This window comes from Tupaia chinensis, unplaced genomic scaffold (genome assembly GCF_000334495.1).
Source record: "Tupaia chinensis unplaced genomic scaffold, TupChi_1.0 Scaffold000354_1, whole genome shotgun sequence".
NCBI lineage: Eukaryota > Metazoa > Chordata > Mammalia > Scandentia > Tupaiidae > Tupaia > Tupaia belangeri.
Window position 1 is genome coordinate 1347207 of NW_006159849.1, and position 17520 is coordinate 1364726.

Genomic DNA, 17520 nt, shown 5'->3' on the forward strand with positions numbered 1-17520 from the left:
TTAAAGTAATTGTTTGTTTCTGGGCCCAGCCGATGGCGTAGTGGTTACATTGCTGGACTCTCACATGGTTGATTGTGGTTCGAGTCCCGGACCTGGCAACATAAAACTTACACGGAGCATGTGTGTATGTGTGCCCAAGGTCCTGAGAGGAGAAGAGAGAAAGGATTGCGGCGTGGCCATCCCCCTGGGGAGTGATTTCTTGCTTTCTGTCTCTCTGTCTCCAGCGAGTGCATGTACCATATAGCAAAATCCTCTACAAAAATAAATAAATAAATAAATAAATAAATAAATAAATAAATAATAGTATATGTATTTCTGAACTCTCCGCTGCTTCATTGATTTATGTATCTATCCCTTCACCAATATTATACTGTCTTAATTACTTTATTAAAATTGGATAGTGCGATTCTGCCAATTTGCTTTTTATTTTTTTTCAAATTTTCTAATTCTTTTGCCTTTCCATATCAATTTTAGAATTAGCTCATCTATAAAAAATTTACTGGGCTATTGAACAATATTGTATTAAGTCTACATATCAATTATGGAAGAATTAACAGCATTTTACTATGTTAAGTGTTCTAGTCTATGAAGAAGTGTCTATACATTTGTTTAGGTGCTTTTTTTTAAGAAAGTTTTTTGCTATAAGGTGTAAGTGCTTGCTGGAGAGATAGAGTGACAGAGAGACAAAAAGCAAAAAATCACCCCCCAGGGGGATAGCCATACCACAATCCCATCTCCTCCATTTTCCTCCCAGGATCTTGGGCATACACAAACATGCTCCCAGCATGTTTCAGGCCTCCGCATCTGGCACTCACATTGCAGTTGGCCATGTGAAAGTCCAGTGATGGAACTATTACACCATCTGGTGGTCTCTTGTTTAGCTATTTAAAAAATATTTTATAAGTGTTTTAGCCTATGGATTATTTATATATATGTGTGTGTGTGTGTGTGTGTATGTGTGTGTGTGTGGTGTATGTGTATATATATACATAGTTAGCCATATACCTAATCTTTTACTTTTTGGAGTTATTACATAGCATATTTATTTTATGTATTTATTTATAAATATAAATTATTTAATTTTATTATTATTTTTTAATAAAGTTTGCTATAGGGTATGTGTGCTCACCAGAGATGGAGAGAGTAAAATAATAAGTCACCAGGTCCTGGACTTGAACCATGGTTGGTCATGTAGGAGTCCAGCACCCCAACCACCACACTACCTGCTGGCTCCCATATTTTAACAATTCTATTTCTTTTTTTTTTTTCTTTTTCTTTTTTTTTTGGAGGGGTTTTTTGCTATAGGGCGCGTATACTCGCCAGACAGACAGAGAGAGACATAGAGACAGAAAGTGAGAAATCACCCCCCAGGGGGGATGGTCATGCCACAATCCCTTCTCCTCCATTCTCCTCTTAGGATCTTGGGCATGCATGCACACGCGCCCAGCGTGAGTTTTAAGCCACCGGGTCCGGTACGCAAACTGCGGTCGACCATGTGGGAGTCCAGCGACATGGTCATTATGCCAACTGCTGGTTCCCAAAATTTCTATTTCTAATTGTATATTGTAAATATATAGAAATAAATTATTTTTATGTGAGACCTGAGACCTTGCTAAAATCATTTGTTCCAGGCATTGTTTTGTAATTTCTTGGGATTTTGTATGTAGAAAATAGATGCCATCTGTAAATAGGGACATATTTATTTATTTATTTATTTCCAGTCTCTGTCTTCTATTTCTTTTTCTTGACCTATTGCACTGGCTAAGGTTTCCATTAAATATAAGTGGTAAGAATGGACTTTCTTTCTTTCTTTCTTTCTTTTCTTCTTTTTTATTTGTTTGTAGAATTCTTAAGAATTGAAACTAAAATTCCAATTTGTTTAATTTTTCTTATCCTCTGCTGTGGTCTGAATGTTTGTATTCTCCTAAAATTTTTATGTTGAATCCTCATCACCAGTGTGATAGTATTAGGAGATGGTGCCCTTGAGAAGTGACTGGCCCTCATGAATGGGATTAGTGTCTTTATAAAAGAGGCCCTGGAAAACTGGCTTGTCCCTCCTACTGTGTGAGGACCCTAGAAAGTACCATCCATGAACCAGAAAGTGGGCCCTCTCAGGCACTGGATCTCCTGGCACCGTGATCTTGGACTTCCCAGCTTCTAGAACTGTGAGAAATAAATTTCCGTTGTTTATAAGCCACCCAGTCTGTGATATTTTGTAAAAAGCCTGTGCCCGTTGTTTATAAGTAACCCAGTCTGTGATATTTTGTAAAAAGCCTGAACAGACTGAAGTACCTCTTGAGTTTTAAACTACTTTCTGTCTAAATGTAATCAGTTTCAAACTACGCAGTTAGTAACTAAACAACTTCAAAAGTTTGTTATTAATTCAATAAAATTTAACCTGCGTGTGTACTGATTGCTTTCAGGTAATAGTTCAGGAACATAACACATAAAAGGCAGGATGTTTGTTGTCACTGCCACCCAATATCCATTGTTCCTGCTATTAATAACAAACCGCCCAACTCAAAATTGGTTTCAGGTTGAGCCAAACCCATCACTAGACGTTTGGTGCAACCAGGGTAGGATGAGGGAGTGATCTGATTTGGTCTGGCCAGTCATTTGGACCACATTCCTTTGGACCCAAGACTGTACTGATGAATGGGGCTATAACTCAATTAGGGCTGAAGGAGCCTCAGGCGAAGGACCAAGAATCTTGTTTGAACTGAAAGGAATCAGGGTCTTTCTCTCTTTTGCTGGGTGTGGAACGGGTAAAAGGAAATCTTGAGCAGTGCTGACAGCTATCTCACCACCAAGGGAGAGTTTTGCCTGAGAGTGAAAACAGCACAGGAGTGCAGAGACCACGTGTATGCAAAGAGAGAACAGGTCTAGCTGATACTGTTTGAACTCCTGAATCCAGCTGTACCTGAACAGTTACTATTTCTGGACTCTTAAATTATCAAAGCTATAAATTCCATACCTTACTCCTCACCTTTCTGGCATAAGCCTGTTTGAACTGGATTTTCTGTCACTTCCAATTAAAAGATCCCTAAATTATAGGTGAGGAGAGTGAAAAAGGTATCACTGGTACTCGGTGCCTCCTCCACCAACCACACCTGCCCTCTTTACATGGAAGAAAGGCTGTTGATGGGGAGACAAGGCCCTCAACACTTAGAAGCCAAAGGGAGATGCTAAACAACTTCAAAGGTTTTTTTTTTTGGTAATATTATGAATTCATTTTTTTTTTAGAGGTTTTTGCTATTGGGCGCATGTACTCTCCAGAAAGACAGAGACAAAGAGACAGAAAGTGAAAAATCACCCCCCAAGGGGGAAGGCCACACCACAATACCTTCTCCTCCATTCTCCTCTCAGGATCTTGGGCATGCACGCACACGCACTCAGTATGAGTTTAAGCCACCACATCCAGGACTCAAACCACGGTAGACTACATGGGAGTTCAGCAACATAACCATTACGCCAACTGCTGGTCCCATAATATTGTGAATTCAATAAAATTTAACCTATGAGTGTATACTGATCACTGTCAGGAAATAGCTCAGGAACACAATAGACTAAAGGCGGGTCAAATCAGGATGGTGTCATGCTGTTACTTATATACAGAGGTTGCAGGCACCATTATTTCCTCTTATATCTCACAGTGCCCGTAAGTGACATCCACCTGCATCACCAGACATCATCAAACTTCTCTGCCATCATGCACAGACCTTATATTTCTTCAACCCTTCTTTGTGATGAATCATGTCCAAAGAAAACATTTTAGTGTGGCACCCAAAGCCACGTGACTGTGCAGGTTGTTTCCCATTTGCTCTCCAGAGCCATCCTCTTCTTTCTTTGTGATGCTCTGTGTTTTAGGGGGTGGACCCAGGCTTCCTTGGCCTCTGGTTTTGGCTGGGTTCAGCCAAGGAGAGGCACTGACTGTAGATCTTATGGGTGAAAGACAAAAAGGTTGGAGTACTTAGTTTTTCATTCTTTCCCTGCCTTTCCAGGGTTCTGGCAGTGACTGTGGTTCCCAGGTGGCCATACAGGTCCTGTCTTGTGGCCCCTCTGCCGTAGCCTCAGACCTCACTGCACTGTGATAGCACCGTCCCCACCCCACCAATAGCTTCCCACAGTTATTAGTCTCTGCGTTGCCTCAGCACCCCTTGCTGATACCTTTAATCCTGCCTAATTCTGAAAATATTCCCTTGATTCTGTTTGGTAAAACCCTTCTGAGTGTGGGGACCATCTATTTCCTGTCAGGTCTCTAATTCAGGTCTGCATATTCCTTACTACCCTCATCTCAGCATATCCAGTCACATAAAACTTCTTGCCCTTTTTTCTTTCTTTCTTTTTTTTTTTTTTTTTTTGCCATAGTGTGTGTGCACTTCCTGCGGAGAGTCAGAAAGAGAGAGGGAAAATGAGAAATCACTCCCCCACACCACCACCAGGGGGATGGTCACATAGCAATCCCTTCTCCTCCATTCTCCTCTCTGGATTTTGGGCACACAGGCAAAGGTGCCCAGTGTGTTTTTCAAGCTGCTGGGTCCAGGACTCACACCATAGAGTTGGCCGCGTAGGATTCAGTGCCTTAACCATCATGCCACCTGCTGGCCCACTTCTTGCTATTTCTTAAAGATGTTCTGTATGCTTTTTGCTTTTATGCCCTTGTTAACACAGACTCCTCATCTTTGGAAAACTATTTACCATTTTCTTGTCTATGGAACTCTAACCCACTCCTCAAAAACTAGTTAAAATGCCTCCTCCTCCAGAGAACCTTTCCCAGGCTGGCTCCCCCCAGGAATAAGTCTCTTTTGTGGACCCTAATGAATTCCATTTGCATTTCTATTGTCCCTTGAGAGAGACCTATTTCTATTGTCCCTTGAGAGAGACCTATTTCTATTGTCCCAGAGAGAGACCTCTGTCTCTCCCCCTCTCTCCCTCACCTCAAAACCCTGAGGCAAAAGCATGTCTGCCTGCTCCTTCCTATATCCCCACCGTCACTGGCACCAAGCTTGACACACTGTAGGTGTTTGATTGGCACCTGCTGCATTGAACTGAACCAGGAATTCATTATAATTGCTATTTAAGGCACGTGACCTGAAAACCACTGTGTTTTCTACCCTTTGCTCATCAAACCTGATTATGAAAGTCAGGAGAAAATAGCTGAGGGAGGACGCCATTAGCAAAGCAGGCCACAGGAATGCAAGTACAAATTCTGCCACATGTCCCAGGCAGAAATATGTCATAAATATGGCCTCTCCGGTAACTCCTGACTTGTGGGATTGTTGTCCACTGACAAAGGCTACAGTGCCATTCCCATGAGGAGTCAAGCGCTAGGTCCCTACACTTGGGGACCTCTCCTAGGCTTCTGGGGCCCCTAGAGTCCAAGGAGCCATTTGGGTTTGCGTGAGGATGAGATTGGTTGGGAAGAGTTAGGACCAACCCACAGGAATCCAGCCTCTAGAGAAAACATTTTGGCTTAGAAGCCAAGCTGGTTAGGGAACCTCTCAGCCTAGGAATAGCCAGACATACCCAATCCCACATAGGTGTGTCAGCCACACATGTGTGTGGTTGGGTTATTTCCTGAGACACGTATCTATGACTTGACTTCTGGATTCTAAAGTCTCCCATATGCTACCTGAGGTCAACTCCATTCCATTTCTTCTTTCCCTCTTAAAATCGCTCACGTCTGATTTTCTTATGGATGATTCTGCCTATCAATCAACTCATTTTATGCAGTCCTGTGAAATACCTTCAGCTACCTTGTGGAATATTTTCTTTTATTTTCAGGTGAATTAAATCATAGTTTAGCAATGTTGTGATATTTCTTAAATTAAAATAAAGATAGCCTTTAGTGTTAAAAGGCTGGGTCAGGAATCTGTGCCTATAAATACCTCAGTGTTTCTCTTAATTCTCACTGGAAGAAGAAAGGCAAAGACAGGCTGGCTGGTTTATGAAAGAACAAAATCCATGTATGGAATATTAAACATGTCGTGCAGTCACTAAAAGGGACCTAGATGTCATTTCATACAGGATGAGAGTAGGGCCCTATTAAACGTACAAAGATGACATCTCACACCAGTGCCTTCAAGGAATAATGTCAGACCCAGGAACCAGATTTTACCATTTGCACCTCCCTCTCTTGTTTTTATTTCTGGGAAACAATAACAAAAATTTATAGTCATAAACTGTAGTTTTTAAAAGTACCTCCCCATGTATCAGCTCATTTGATACAACAATGGATTCAAATAAAGGTCTAGGAATGATTATAAATGCCTCTAAATGCAACAAAGGCCACAAAAACAAACATGGTATTATATTTTTATAGGAACACTTGAGGATTTTGTTTACTCTTGTTATATTTTACATGTTCGTGGGATCTTCAGTCCCTTTCCTTAGTATTGCTTTCATCAATAGTAGATGTTTCCTAGAAAACAGGGGGAAGTTAACAGAGGGGACAAAGAGAAATGGAGAACCTGAGCAATCCCCACCAGTTCACGGCTGCAAACTCACCTACTGTGATCCAGCAACCCTGTTGCCTAGTGCACGGGGCTTGGAACAGGATTCAGGAAATCTACAGGAGCTCAGTGATGGGCATGGCTTACCAGTAACTTCAGGGTTCTAAATCTTAGATACAGTAAGTCAAGTTTCTGTGATTACTGACTTGAGGTTAAAAAAGTGACCAAACCTTAGTCATTTCCCTTTAAACAAATGTAGATGCAAAGTTCTACTTATTAAAAAATCCAATAAGCTATCCATGTGATGATTACTGGAAAATACCAATATTCAATGCAGATGTTAAGCCAGTTATAGGAGAGACCTAGGTTTGAGTGAGTGCATTTTTCAGGGCCTATGGCTTCTGAAATGGCAACAAAAATCTCATCTACACCCTTCTAAGGAACTCAGAATCTTCTCAGTCTGGTACAATCTCAGGAAACTCTTCAAGTGCCAAGAGGAATACATAAAGAGGAAACAGAAGTTGAGGAAACCTATAACATCTCCTGGTTGACAATTAACTTTTGCTAATAAAAAAGTAAAAACTTGTCTTCAGACTAATGACCAAATCTAGCATTTATCTAAGCAATTTCTCAAGGTCTATTGGAACAGGTAGCACAGACAGGCTAATAAACTTCTTATCATTACAATAATCTCCAGACCTGGAGAGAAATGGGCAGAATTTGGACAAGGATGTGAAAAGCTACTTGGAGGGGGAAAACCATGAAATAAATCTTCTGAAAGGAGTAGGAGTTGCTCAGTACCACATCCAAAAAGGCTCTAACATGCAAGGCTGATTCAGCTCCAAACCTGGCACAACTTAGGAAATGAGATAGATCTTCCATTTTCTCTATATAGCCCAAGGAATGATCTGTAGATCAGGCTGTTTCAGGTGCTGGCTTCCTGAGAAGGACAGATCTTCCTTAGGGTAGAGAGACCCTCTCGTCTGGGAGCTTCAGGGCCATGCTGAGCTCATGTGGCTTCAGAACTATGATCGAGCTAGCTCTTCATCTGGGCCCTCAAACTAGGAGTAAAGTATGTGTGGAATGACTCTGGCTTAGATAAGAGTTACCCAGGGTCTTCACTCCAAAACCCACACAACTGGGCCAGCCAGTGGCACCATGGTTAAGGAGGCTAGATCCCAACGGCTGACTATATTTTCATTCCTGGACTCAGAGGTTTGAAGCTGGGCATGTGCATCTGCGTGTGCCCAAAATCCTGAGGGAAGAATGAAGGAGAAGGGATTGCAGTGTGGTCATCCCTCTTGGGATGACCCCTTTTCTCCTTTTCTCTTTCCCCTCTTTCATTTCTCTCCAGTGAACACATATGCCCTACAGAAAAAGGGGAAAAAAAAAGCCATACAAGTGAGTGGGCACCTAGAGAAGCAAAGGGATGGGCTTATCAATAATTGACATCTCCGTTAGTCTTCCATGAGTAAGGATTTGAAATCAGTCAGAAATATTTTGTGGCATCTCCTATGGAGTAGGTGCGACGCTAGGTGTTATGAGTGCGACAGGTAAGAAATATTTCTTTTTTTTTTAAATTTTATTTATCATCATCATTATTATTATTACTTAGTTTGCTACAGTGTACATGTGCTCACCAGAGAGAGACAGCAAGAGAACGTGAGAAAGCAAGCTGTCAGGCCCAGGACTCAAACTGTGGTTGACCATGTGGGAGTCCAATGCCTCAACCACCCTGCCACCTGCTGGTCCCAAGAAACATTTCTATCCTCAAGAAACTAAAGTGAGGAAGAAAAGTGTGAAAACACAGCAAAGTCTATATTAAATAGTAGCTCCATACAGTACTGAAATTGTACTTGAGAGGTTAAGGCCTCTGTACTCCTACTGTTACCACTATCTGGACTTGAGCTTTCCAATCTTCAAGCACAGAAATCTTCTACATCCGCTCAAGTCATTTCAACTACAGCCTCCAGTCACTCTTTACCAGCTCTCTTCTTGGAATGCCCAAGGCACACTGTAGCTTCCCTGCAGCATTTACCAAGCTTAGTCTCATGATGGTATTATCTGTGTGTGCATTATCATTGACAGAATAAGGAGACAAACAGATTTCAACTCTACATATTTTGCCAGTAACATCAATATTTGTTTGATTTAAATTGAGTTCCTAATTGATTGCTAAATAGATTTTCCTAGCAACAAATAGTACTTTTCATTTAACATGCCAATTCTGTTGTTTGATTAACAGTGCCTGGAGCATAGTTTTTTGTTTTGTTTTGTTTTGTTTGAGAGGTTTTTTTGCTATAGTGCACTCCTCAGAAAGACAGAGAGAGACAGAGAGACAGAAAGTGAGAAATCACTCCCCAGGGGTGGGGGGATGGCCACACCGCAATCCCTTCTCCTCCATTCTCCCCAGAGCATAGTTTTAAGGATTCTGAGACCAAGATAAAGCTGAAAAGTAAAGTGTTGTAATCATTTAGTGGTATCTGCCACAGGGCAGGAATGAGAGTGGTGGTGCAAATGCTGATTGTTTGTGATTGTAAGTTAAGAATAATAGTATAGAGAAGGGAGATTATCTCTGACTGAGCATTCAGAGAAGTCTACTGATTAAAATTGAAATTAGATCCATCTTCAAGGGTGGGCAGAATAACAGTGGATGAAACGCCTGAGTAAATGCATTATGGCAGACAAGTACAATGCATCCTGGGAAAGCAGCTATTTGATAAGTTCAACTAGAATACAAGCTCAATCAGAGGTTTACATGGGATAAGAATACGGGCAAGGACTCACTTCTGTGGAATGCCCCACAGTGATAGGATAAAGGAATAGGATAAAAAAAGCCAAGACACTGAGAAGGGATGGAGCAAGAGGGAGGATAATAGGTTTAATCTAGCCACTTTGCAAGAACAAAGTCTGCAAAAATGATATTTTAAGAGATTTTTGCTATGGGGTGTGTACATTTCCCAGAGACAGGAAGTGAGAAATCACTCCCCCCTCCCAGGGGGATGGCCGCGCTGCAAGCCTTTCTCCTCTGTTCTCCTCTTGGGATTGTGGGCATGCATGTACACGCACCCCGCATGGGTTTCAAGCCACTAGGTTTGGGACTCAAACAGCAGTTGACTACATGGGAGTCTAGCAACATAACCATTACACCATCTGCTGGTCCCTGCAAAAATTATTTTAACTACCAATTAGGTATATGACACTAGCTAGGAAGAAGCTTTGCTTAATGGTTAATAATCTAAGTTTTGGAATCAGATAGTCCAGTTCTGTGTGCTCAACCACATGACCAAAGCCTTGTAAATTTCAGTTTCCACATTTGTAAAATGGGAAAACTCCTAACTCATTATGCTGCAGGTCATGGGAAATAAATGTGCATAAAACTCACAATAAGTCTTCTATAAATACTAGTTTTAGGCTTGGTCAGCCACACGAGAAAGAACTTTTCAGAGGAGAAAATGTGTCTCTTTAAACATCTCATATTTTGGAGAATCCTATAGGAAACCTGTAAAGTGATTAAGTGCCTCAGAAAACAGTACAGATTCTTCTTAATTTATGATGAGGTAACATCCCAATAAACCTATCATAGGTTGAAAATATTATAAATTGAAATATGTTTAACACACCTGACCTAGTGACCATCATAGATTAGCCTAGTCTACATTGTAGACTATCAGCTGTGTACTCTTGTAATGGTGTGGCTGACTGTGAGCTGTGGCTCACTGACGCTGTCCAGCATCGGGAGACAGTATCATACTGTGTATTGCTGGCCTAGGAAGGATAGCAATTCAAAATTTGAATACTTTCTACTAAATGTGTATCATTTTTGCACTGTTGTAAAGTTGAAAAGTCATTAAGCTGAACCATCTGTATAAGAGATACTCAAAGAAATTGAGCAAAATCACTATATTTTCAAGAAGGAGAAGCTTAGAGATTAAGATTTCTGTAGTTTAGGCATTTCCAGTGATGGCACACTTTTTCTTTGGTTATTGTTGTTTACTTAATTCTTTACTGAATTATAAGTAACTAGGTACCTCTTAAGCAATAAAACAGTGGTAAAAAAATAATTGTACAATCTCACCTAAGCTTTCCTTTCCCACTTGGTTGAGTGAACGTTGTATTATCTGAAAGTGCTAAACCCAAATAATTGTTTCAGACAATTACAAGAAATAAACGCAGTGTGGACCCTCTCATTTCTGAATGGAAGTTCCAGTCCTGGAGCCCACCACTCTGCACAGCATGTGCAGACCAAGCAGAGTCCCATGATGTCACATGATCAAGACCCTTCCTAGACACATGGAGATCTGCTATGACAAATGTCCTGTCTCTGAACACAAATAGGAACTATGAAACTAAGAAGGGCCCTAGGAATAAATCTCAGCCTGAATAGGGAGGCACTGGTGGAAGGTCTCATGCCCTCATTACTGGTTTTGGGTCATAGTGGTGGAAAACAAGGCTCAGTGTCCCATGTCTTGGCTAAGTGGGGAGTGCTGCTTGGAGCTCACACTGGGGCTGGGGTTGGGAGGAAAATGACAATGCATCCTGGGAAAGTAACTACTAGATAAGCTCATGAAGTGTCTGTAAGCTGGGACGAGACCTGCCCATCCTGGAAAATGCAAGAGAATTTGCTGGAAAGGAACTACCTACCTTTGGTAGTGGAACAGGCAGTCCGCAGATATTTTTCAAAGTAAGGTAGTACCATTTCTGGCAATGAGTGAGTCATCGAAACACTTCCTTTCCATTAACAGAGGTGTTACTGTGGAGTGTACTAATTTGCAACAGAGCTCTCTTTGTTGCAGTTTGGGGCTGTTCCCCCAGCAAGTATAATGAATCAACTCGTTCTAAACTATCTGCTGAGCTCAACTATAGCCCCAAAGTGAATGATTGGTTGCAGAGTAACTGTTTCCAATATTATCTTCTATTAGAAGGTGTATGTTTAACATTCACAGTAGGAAAGGTAATTTGAAATATCTGCTACTTTAACAGACACTGCTGCAGGGAGTTTAAATGGGCCACTCTTTACTTAAAATGAGTGTTTCTTCTAGTGCTTGAGTCCCCACAATGTATGTGAACCCAGATCTCTACTGACACAAGGGAGATTTACAGTTCCTCAGGCAAACACAGCTTCCCTGGCACCAGGCCAATGTGTCGCTGGCTCCCTAGGACGGCTATTTTCAGTCTCGGCTCTGTTAAAGGTAATCACAATTTCTCACAAGTAATTAATGTGGAAAGCCTTCTCTCTTTATAAGCAAGTGCTCATGTACAATTTCACATGCCCTCCAATAAGAATTCCTAATCCCACTAGTTTACACCTTGTCTGACTTAACCCAGGGTTTTACCCTTCGGAGCTATCATCTGAGCTCTACCACATACTCAGCACACACAGTTTCTGCATGGAGGTTCTTTTATTGTATGTCATGGAAATGACTGATTTAGAAGATATAGGATATATACTATTTCTATACAGCTTTTAAAAAGTTTTTAAAGACACTATTCTTTTATTTCATGTTTTTGGAATATTTTGTGCTTCATGAATATTTTACATTAGAGGCACATAAAGTCCCAAACTGTATGTTTATTAGACCTCCTATTGCTGTTGTAATGGATAATCTAATATGACACAGAACATTACCCCGGTAATAGCCCCATATACAATTTATATTATTGTCCCGAAGTCCCTAATCAGCAGTTCAAATACAGAACAGTTGACACAACATCAAGGTCATTTCAACCTCATATGATGCCCTTTAACCCTCCTCTAGCTCCCTATGGATGCATTCCTCTGCTCTTAGCAATGAACTGAAGAATGACTATAAGTCATAAAGCTAAAAGTTGGCTTTCTGGTTATATTTTATTTTATTTTAATTAATTAATTAATTTATTTTCAGAGCACGTGTGCTCCCCAGAGAGAGAGAGAGACAGAGACAGAGACAATGAGAGGGAAAAAGTGAGAAATCCACCCTCGGGGGGATGGCCACACCTCAATACCTTCTCCATTCTCCTCCTGGGATCTTGGGCAGACATGCACATGCACCTGGCATGAGTTTCAAGCCCCTGGGTCCAGGACTTGAACTGCAGCCACCCGTGAGGGAGTCCAGTGATGTAACTGCTATGCCATCTGCTGGCCCAAGCTAAAAGTTATTAAAGCTAGAAGGAACCTCACAGATTTCTAAGCCAGGGTCCACAATATGCAGCATACATACCAATACTGCCTGGTCTTAAGCCTTTGGCAGACATTGGTAATCTATTTCAGAACTTTTTGTTTTCACGTCTTCTTAAGAAACATCACACTAGACAGTCCACTACCTGTAGAGGACAGTTGGCATATGAATGGAACTCTCTTACCTCCTATCATGCCCTTCCTGAGTTCTCCTCTGTGTGCTCTTTCCTTTGCCCAGACCTCCAATATTGGGGTTGTCCAGGTCTTTGGTCTTCTCTTCTCCCTGTTCTCCCAAATGAGTTCCTTCATTCGCAAAGCTTTACCCTCTTCCTGTGCCTGACATGGTCTAAACCGATGCTCCACTCCAAACAGGGCTCCCAAGTACCAGACTCACTTATCCAGCTGCTTGTTGCCTTCCTTTACCTGAATGCCCTCACACGCCATGAATGCTCCCTATCCACAGTGGAACATGCCATGTGTTTTTCCGAGCCTGTGCCCCTTCCAGAACTCCTTTTCTGGTCAGAGATTGCCACTCCTCCTCCCCTGGACTAAATCCAGCAAATGCTTACAGGTTAACCTGCTGAATGCCTTGCGCAGCCGTATTTTCCCTTCCATTCCCTCTGCTGGCTGCTCAAGGGAGGTCGCCATTTTGCCTTGACTGGACCTTGGACCTGAGCCAAGCTATTGCTGTGCACCCCTACCTGACTGCCACCTCATCTCCTCCTACTCTCGTGCCTTATTCTCCTCCTTGCTGTTTCTCAGTAGGATGCTCTCAGCTATCTGTGTGGCTTTTTTCTTCGCCTTCTCATTGTGATCTTCCTGGCTACTATTTACAATTGTGATCTCAACTCCCCATTTCCCTCTCCTGCTTTTGTTCCTGCAGCACTATTACCACGTGATACACCTGTATTACATTTTGCCTGCTTATTGTGTTCATGACCTCTTTCCACTTGAAAATAAGTTCCATGAGGGCAGGGACTTTTGTTCATTGTGTGTGATCTGGCTTTAGAACAGTCCCTGGTACATATTTGTTGAATGAATGGGAGAATGATTTAAGTCTTGGCTATGCAGGAACGTTCCCAGATGCTGCTGAGCCAAGGCTCTGTGCAGGTAAAGGGCCAGCCCATCCTCAGGAATTTCACAGACTCACATAAAAACAGAACAAGAAAGCATTTGCCTACCCTCAAATTAGCACTGCCAGGTAAGGGCTGCAAGAGCTCCAGGTAGGAGCCACGAAGCTGGGCAAGGGTGTTACTAAGAATGTAAAGGAACTGCTTCACCTTTTAGATGACGGAATTGGAATCTGTAAAAGATTACTTCCTTAGTGTTTCGAAGAGAATGACTTAGAATGAATGAGCTTGCCATCCCTGTGGTGTAAATAACATTTACTACCTTTTCTGAAAATCCCTTAACTTGGTGGCACAGGCTTTTCAAATGACTGAAAGAACATAGAATCAGCCTAGAGAGGAAGGTCAGCCTTTCTGCTGTGAGTTAGGTGAGGAGACCATGAGGGCCTTACCAACAGTATACAGTGAGACTTATTAGATGACTTTAATCAGATATGGACAGAATTCTATACACAGGAATTCTGCTTGGACATAATTCCTACTTAGGGCACAGAAACTCTTCCCTCAAAACTGTTCCTTGTTAAATGAATTGAGAATTAGGCTGCACAGCAGAAAATAAAATGATTAGTTCTTTCCCGGAAAGGGAAAGAACTTTCTCTTTTTGCTACAGAGACTGGCATTGGCCTAGACAGAGCATGTAATCAAAACACTTGAGTCACTCTGGACTCCAAAGTATAGGCTGGACACTAAGCACAACAAAGAGACATGGATTGGGAAATTTTATTTCGTAAGAAGACATTAATTTTCTCACAATATATTCAGATTTACCTTAACATATATTGAATGCCCAGTATATTGTATATGCCACACACACACAACTGGATATTTTCACATACTCTTAATCAACCCTAATAACAAATGACCAATATCCCCATTTTCCAGATGAGGAAACTGAGGATCCCAGAGAATAAGCAGGCTTTCTAAATGGGAGAGCCTGGCAATCGGACTTCGAATCCTAGATCCCTGACTCCAGGAATTTGTGCTCTCATTTGACTACACTAAAGAAGCAGTAGAGAAAGCAATGAAAATGTTTCTAATGGTATTTTGGTCAAGGCCTCTCATGTGAAAATCCAAGGTATTATTTTGAGAACCTTGTAGGCTTTTATAGAAATTAAGAAAGATGGTCACCTAACTCCTTTCATCTTGTGAATAAGAATTTGAGGAATAGCTGTGCTCTTGTCATCTCCCACCCATGAAAATAATTTTCACACCTAATAAAGATGACATTTAATTGCATTTCCCTCACATGCTATATCGTGAAAAATCAGAGGCTTTAAGCTGGCTCATAAAAGTCTTTGCTCTTCATTTCAATAACCAAAATATTTTAAAGGGTCAGGGCTTCTCAATTATAGCAGGGACCAAACACTTCCATGGCTATGATCAGAATATGACCTTTAGTCAGGGTAGTTAATAAACCATACAGTTTTTTGTTTTCGTTTTTTTTGAGGTTCACTTGCTGAAAAGTTCAGAAGGGGAGGAGGGGGCTGCACGAGTGCTCCTGAGATTTTTCTGGTCAGTTAAGGGAGTTATAAAACAAACGTTTACTATCATGACCTAATAAGGACTTACCCATAAACTCAGGGCCATTGTTGTAAGTCGCTGAAATGTCACTGCTGGTTAAACAAATGAACTAGTGCAGACAGCACGAACAGAGGTATCATTGCCAGCATACTTCAAAGACAGAAGAAAAGAGAACCCTGCTGAGTGGTACTTGGGGGATGGTCTAGGCTTGTGAGTTCTCAGACCAGAAGCAGGAACACATGGGGACCTGCCCTGTGTTGCTCTCTAGAGGAGCAAATGTCAAGGAAGACTTCTAGTGGGCACTTAAACATTTTAAATGATGGCTTTTCTTTCTGGAGAATAGTACCTGAATCAAGCTTCTGGGTTCAAACCCAGGTTTGGAACCAGGTTCCCTCCAGGGAAAAAACGTTCAACTTGGAGGAAAATGCCCACCAAAGACCAATGGCCACGTCTGCAAAATGGGCACGTAATCCCAATGAACCCGGAAGATGTATTTCTGCAACTCATTCAAAAGGTCAGGAACAAATTCTCAAAATCCTTCCACCCCAGCTTTTATTACATCAGGACACTGACCTCTGGTGGGCGACACTGGGTTAACAAGCAAGCATCTCTGGAGCACCCCAGGGCTGAAAAGGCGAGATTGCTCCAGTCTGCAGAGAATTGGGAGGGAGACGCAAGCCTGAGGTTACCTGCCACCCAAAGTCCTTAAAAAGGGATTTAATAATTAATTGTAGAGGCTATCACTAAGAAGACAAACAAAGCCATCTTTTCTACTCTACTGAAGTGAAGTCAAATCACCCACCCTCTTTGTAGGGTCTGCTATTTAAATGTGGTGGTGGGGAGGGGACAGGATAAACCTTCCCTAAAAATGCCCAGAGCCACTTGGCACTTCTTGGGGGAAATAGTGAAGACCTACTTCTCCACTTCCTTCCCCACAAATGGCTTCTGCTGAGGCAATTCCAGGACGTTATTTATTTACTAGGAACCTGACTTCGCTGTGCACGGGGTTCTGGAGGAGCCAATCTGACACCAAGGATCTCATTAATGTCCAAAGGCTATTTTTTTTTAAACCATCACCCCCCCCCGCCCCCGAGGGAATTATGGGACAGTGATCAGGAAATACCAAATACTCTGAGATTCCTTAGGAGGAGGTGGAGAGGAGGGTGCATGAGATTGGGGCGGGACAACTCCCCCTCCCCCTTTCTAGCAATCTCAGTTGCAGTTTCCAAACGGAAGATGGAGCCTGCCAGGAAATCCGTGTGTTCCCAGTGGTGTACCCGCTCCCACCTGCTAGAAGTCCCCACCTGTGCAGCTCCCAGGGCAAGACAGACGTGGATCCAGCCCCCTAGCAGCGCATCCTGGAGGAGCCCAGTGTGGAAAACAGACAACCATGGCAGAACAGAATCCAAACACGAGTAACTCACATCTCTGAGCAATAGCTCAGACATTCACCTCGTCTGGTGATCTGTCAAGCATTAATCACTTAAATACACCCTTGCAAAAACAAGCAAAGACGGCTTAAAAAACGTTTTTAATAGAAAAACAACATGGAGAGCAAGGAAGCTCAGGAGAAAGGGGCCCTCTGAGTTCGCTTCCCCTGTGACCTCCCTTGGGACACAATGGAACACCCCTGAATTCAGGCAGAATCTGGCAGCTTTCGAAGAGCCTAGTGCAGGCAGCTAGCGCCAGCCATGTGCGAAGGCGCCTTCCAGTGCACTGGCCGGGGTTAGCGACAACACCCTCAGCCTCTCCCCCCAGGGGCCCAACCACCCTGGGCCCCAATGTGCCTCTCCAGTCCGACTGAAGACGGAGAACTGCAATTCATACTCAGTCTGTCAGGACAGCATGGTTCAAAGCGGGTAGGGAAGAAAGATGTAAAAACCAGCCCTTTGTTTCCAAAAGGGCAGAACTGGGAGCTGCTTGCTTCCCTTCCCACCTTCCAAGCCCTGCGCTCACTGTGGGTAAAGCAGGAGCCGGCAGCTCCTCGAGCACCCGAACGCGAGTCCCGGCGGAGCTTTGTTCATCGCACACAGAGATCAGCCTGCTCGCAGGAGAGCCCCCGCGGGGGTCTGAGGCCAGGGCCGAGCCCGCGCCGAGGGGCCCCGGCACCGAGTGCGCCAGCGCGTGCCCACCCTCGCACCCGCACGCCCCTCACGCGGCCTGGGCGATGGGTGCGCGTGAGGGTGCGCGCATCGCCCACCCGCCGCGCCGCTCACCTAGCACCACCGCCGCCACGGGGGACAGCCGCAGCCAGTTATTCTTC

At 42.9% G+C, this 17520-nt stretch overlaps 1 protein-coding gene across 1 annotated transcript in view; it reads right to left on the reverse strand.

The window, feature by feature from the left end:
- SLC1A1 (solute carrier family 1 member 1) overlaps positions 1-17520 on the reverse strand; it is a 122422-nt gene that overhangs the window by 81365 nt on the left and 23537 nt on the right. The window contains exon 8 of the mRNA XM_014589345.1: positions 17474-17516. Within this exon, the coding sequence (XP_014444831.1) occupies positions 17474-17516 (43 nt within the window). The remainder of the gene's footprint in view (positions 1-17473; positions 17517-17520) is intronic.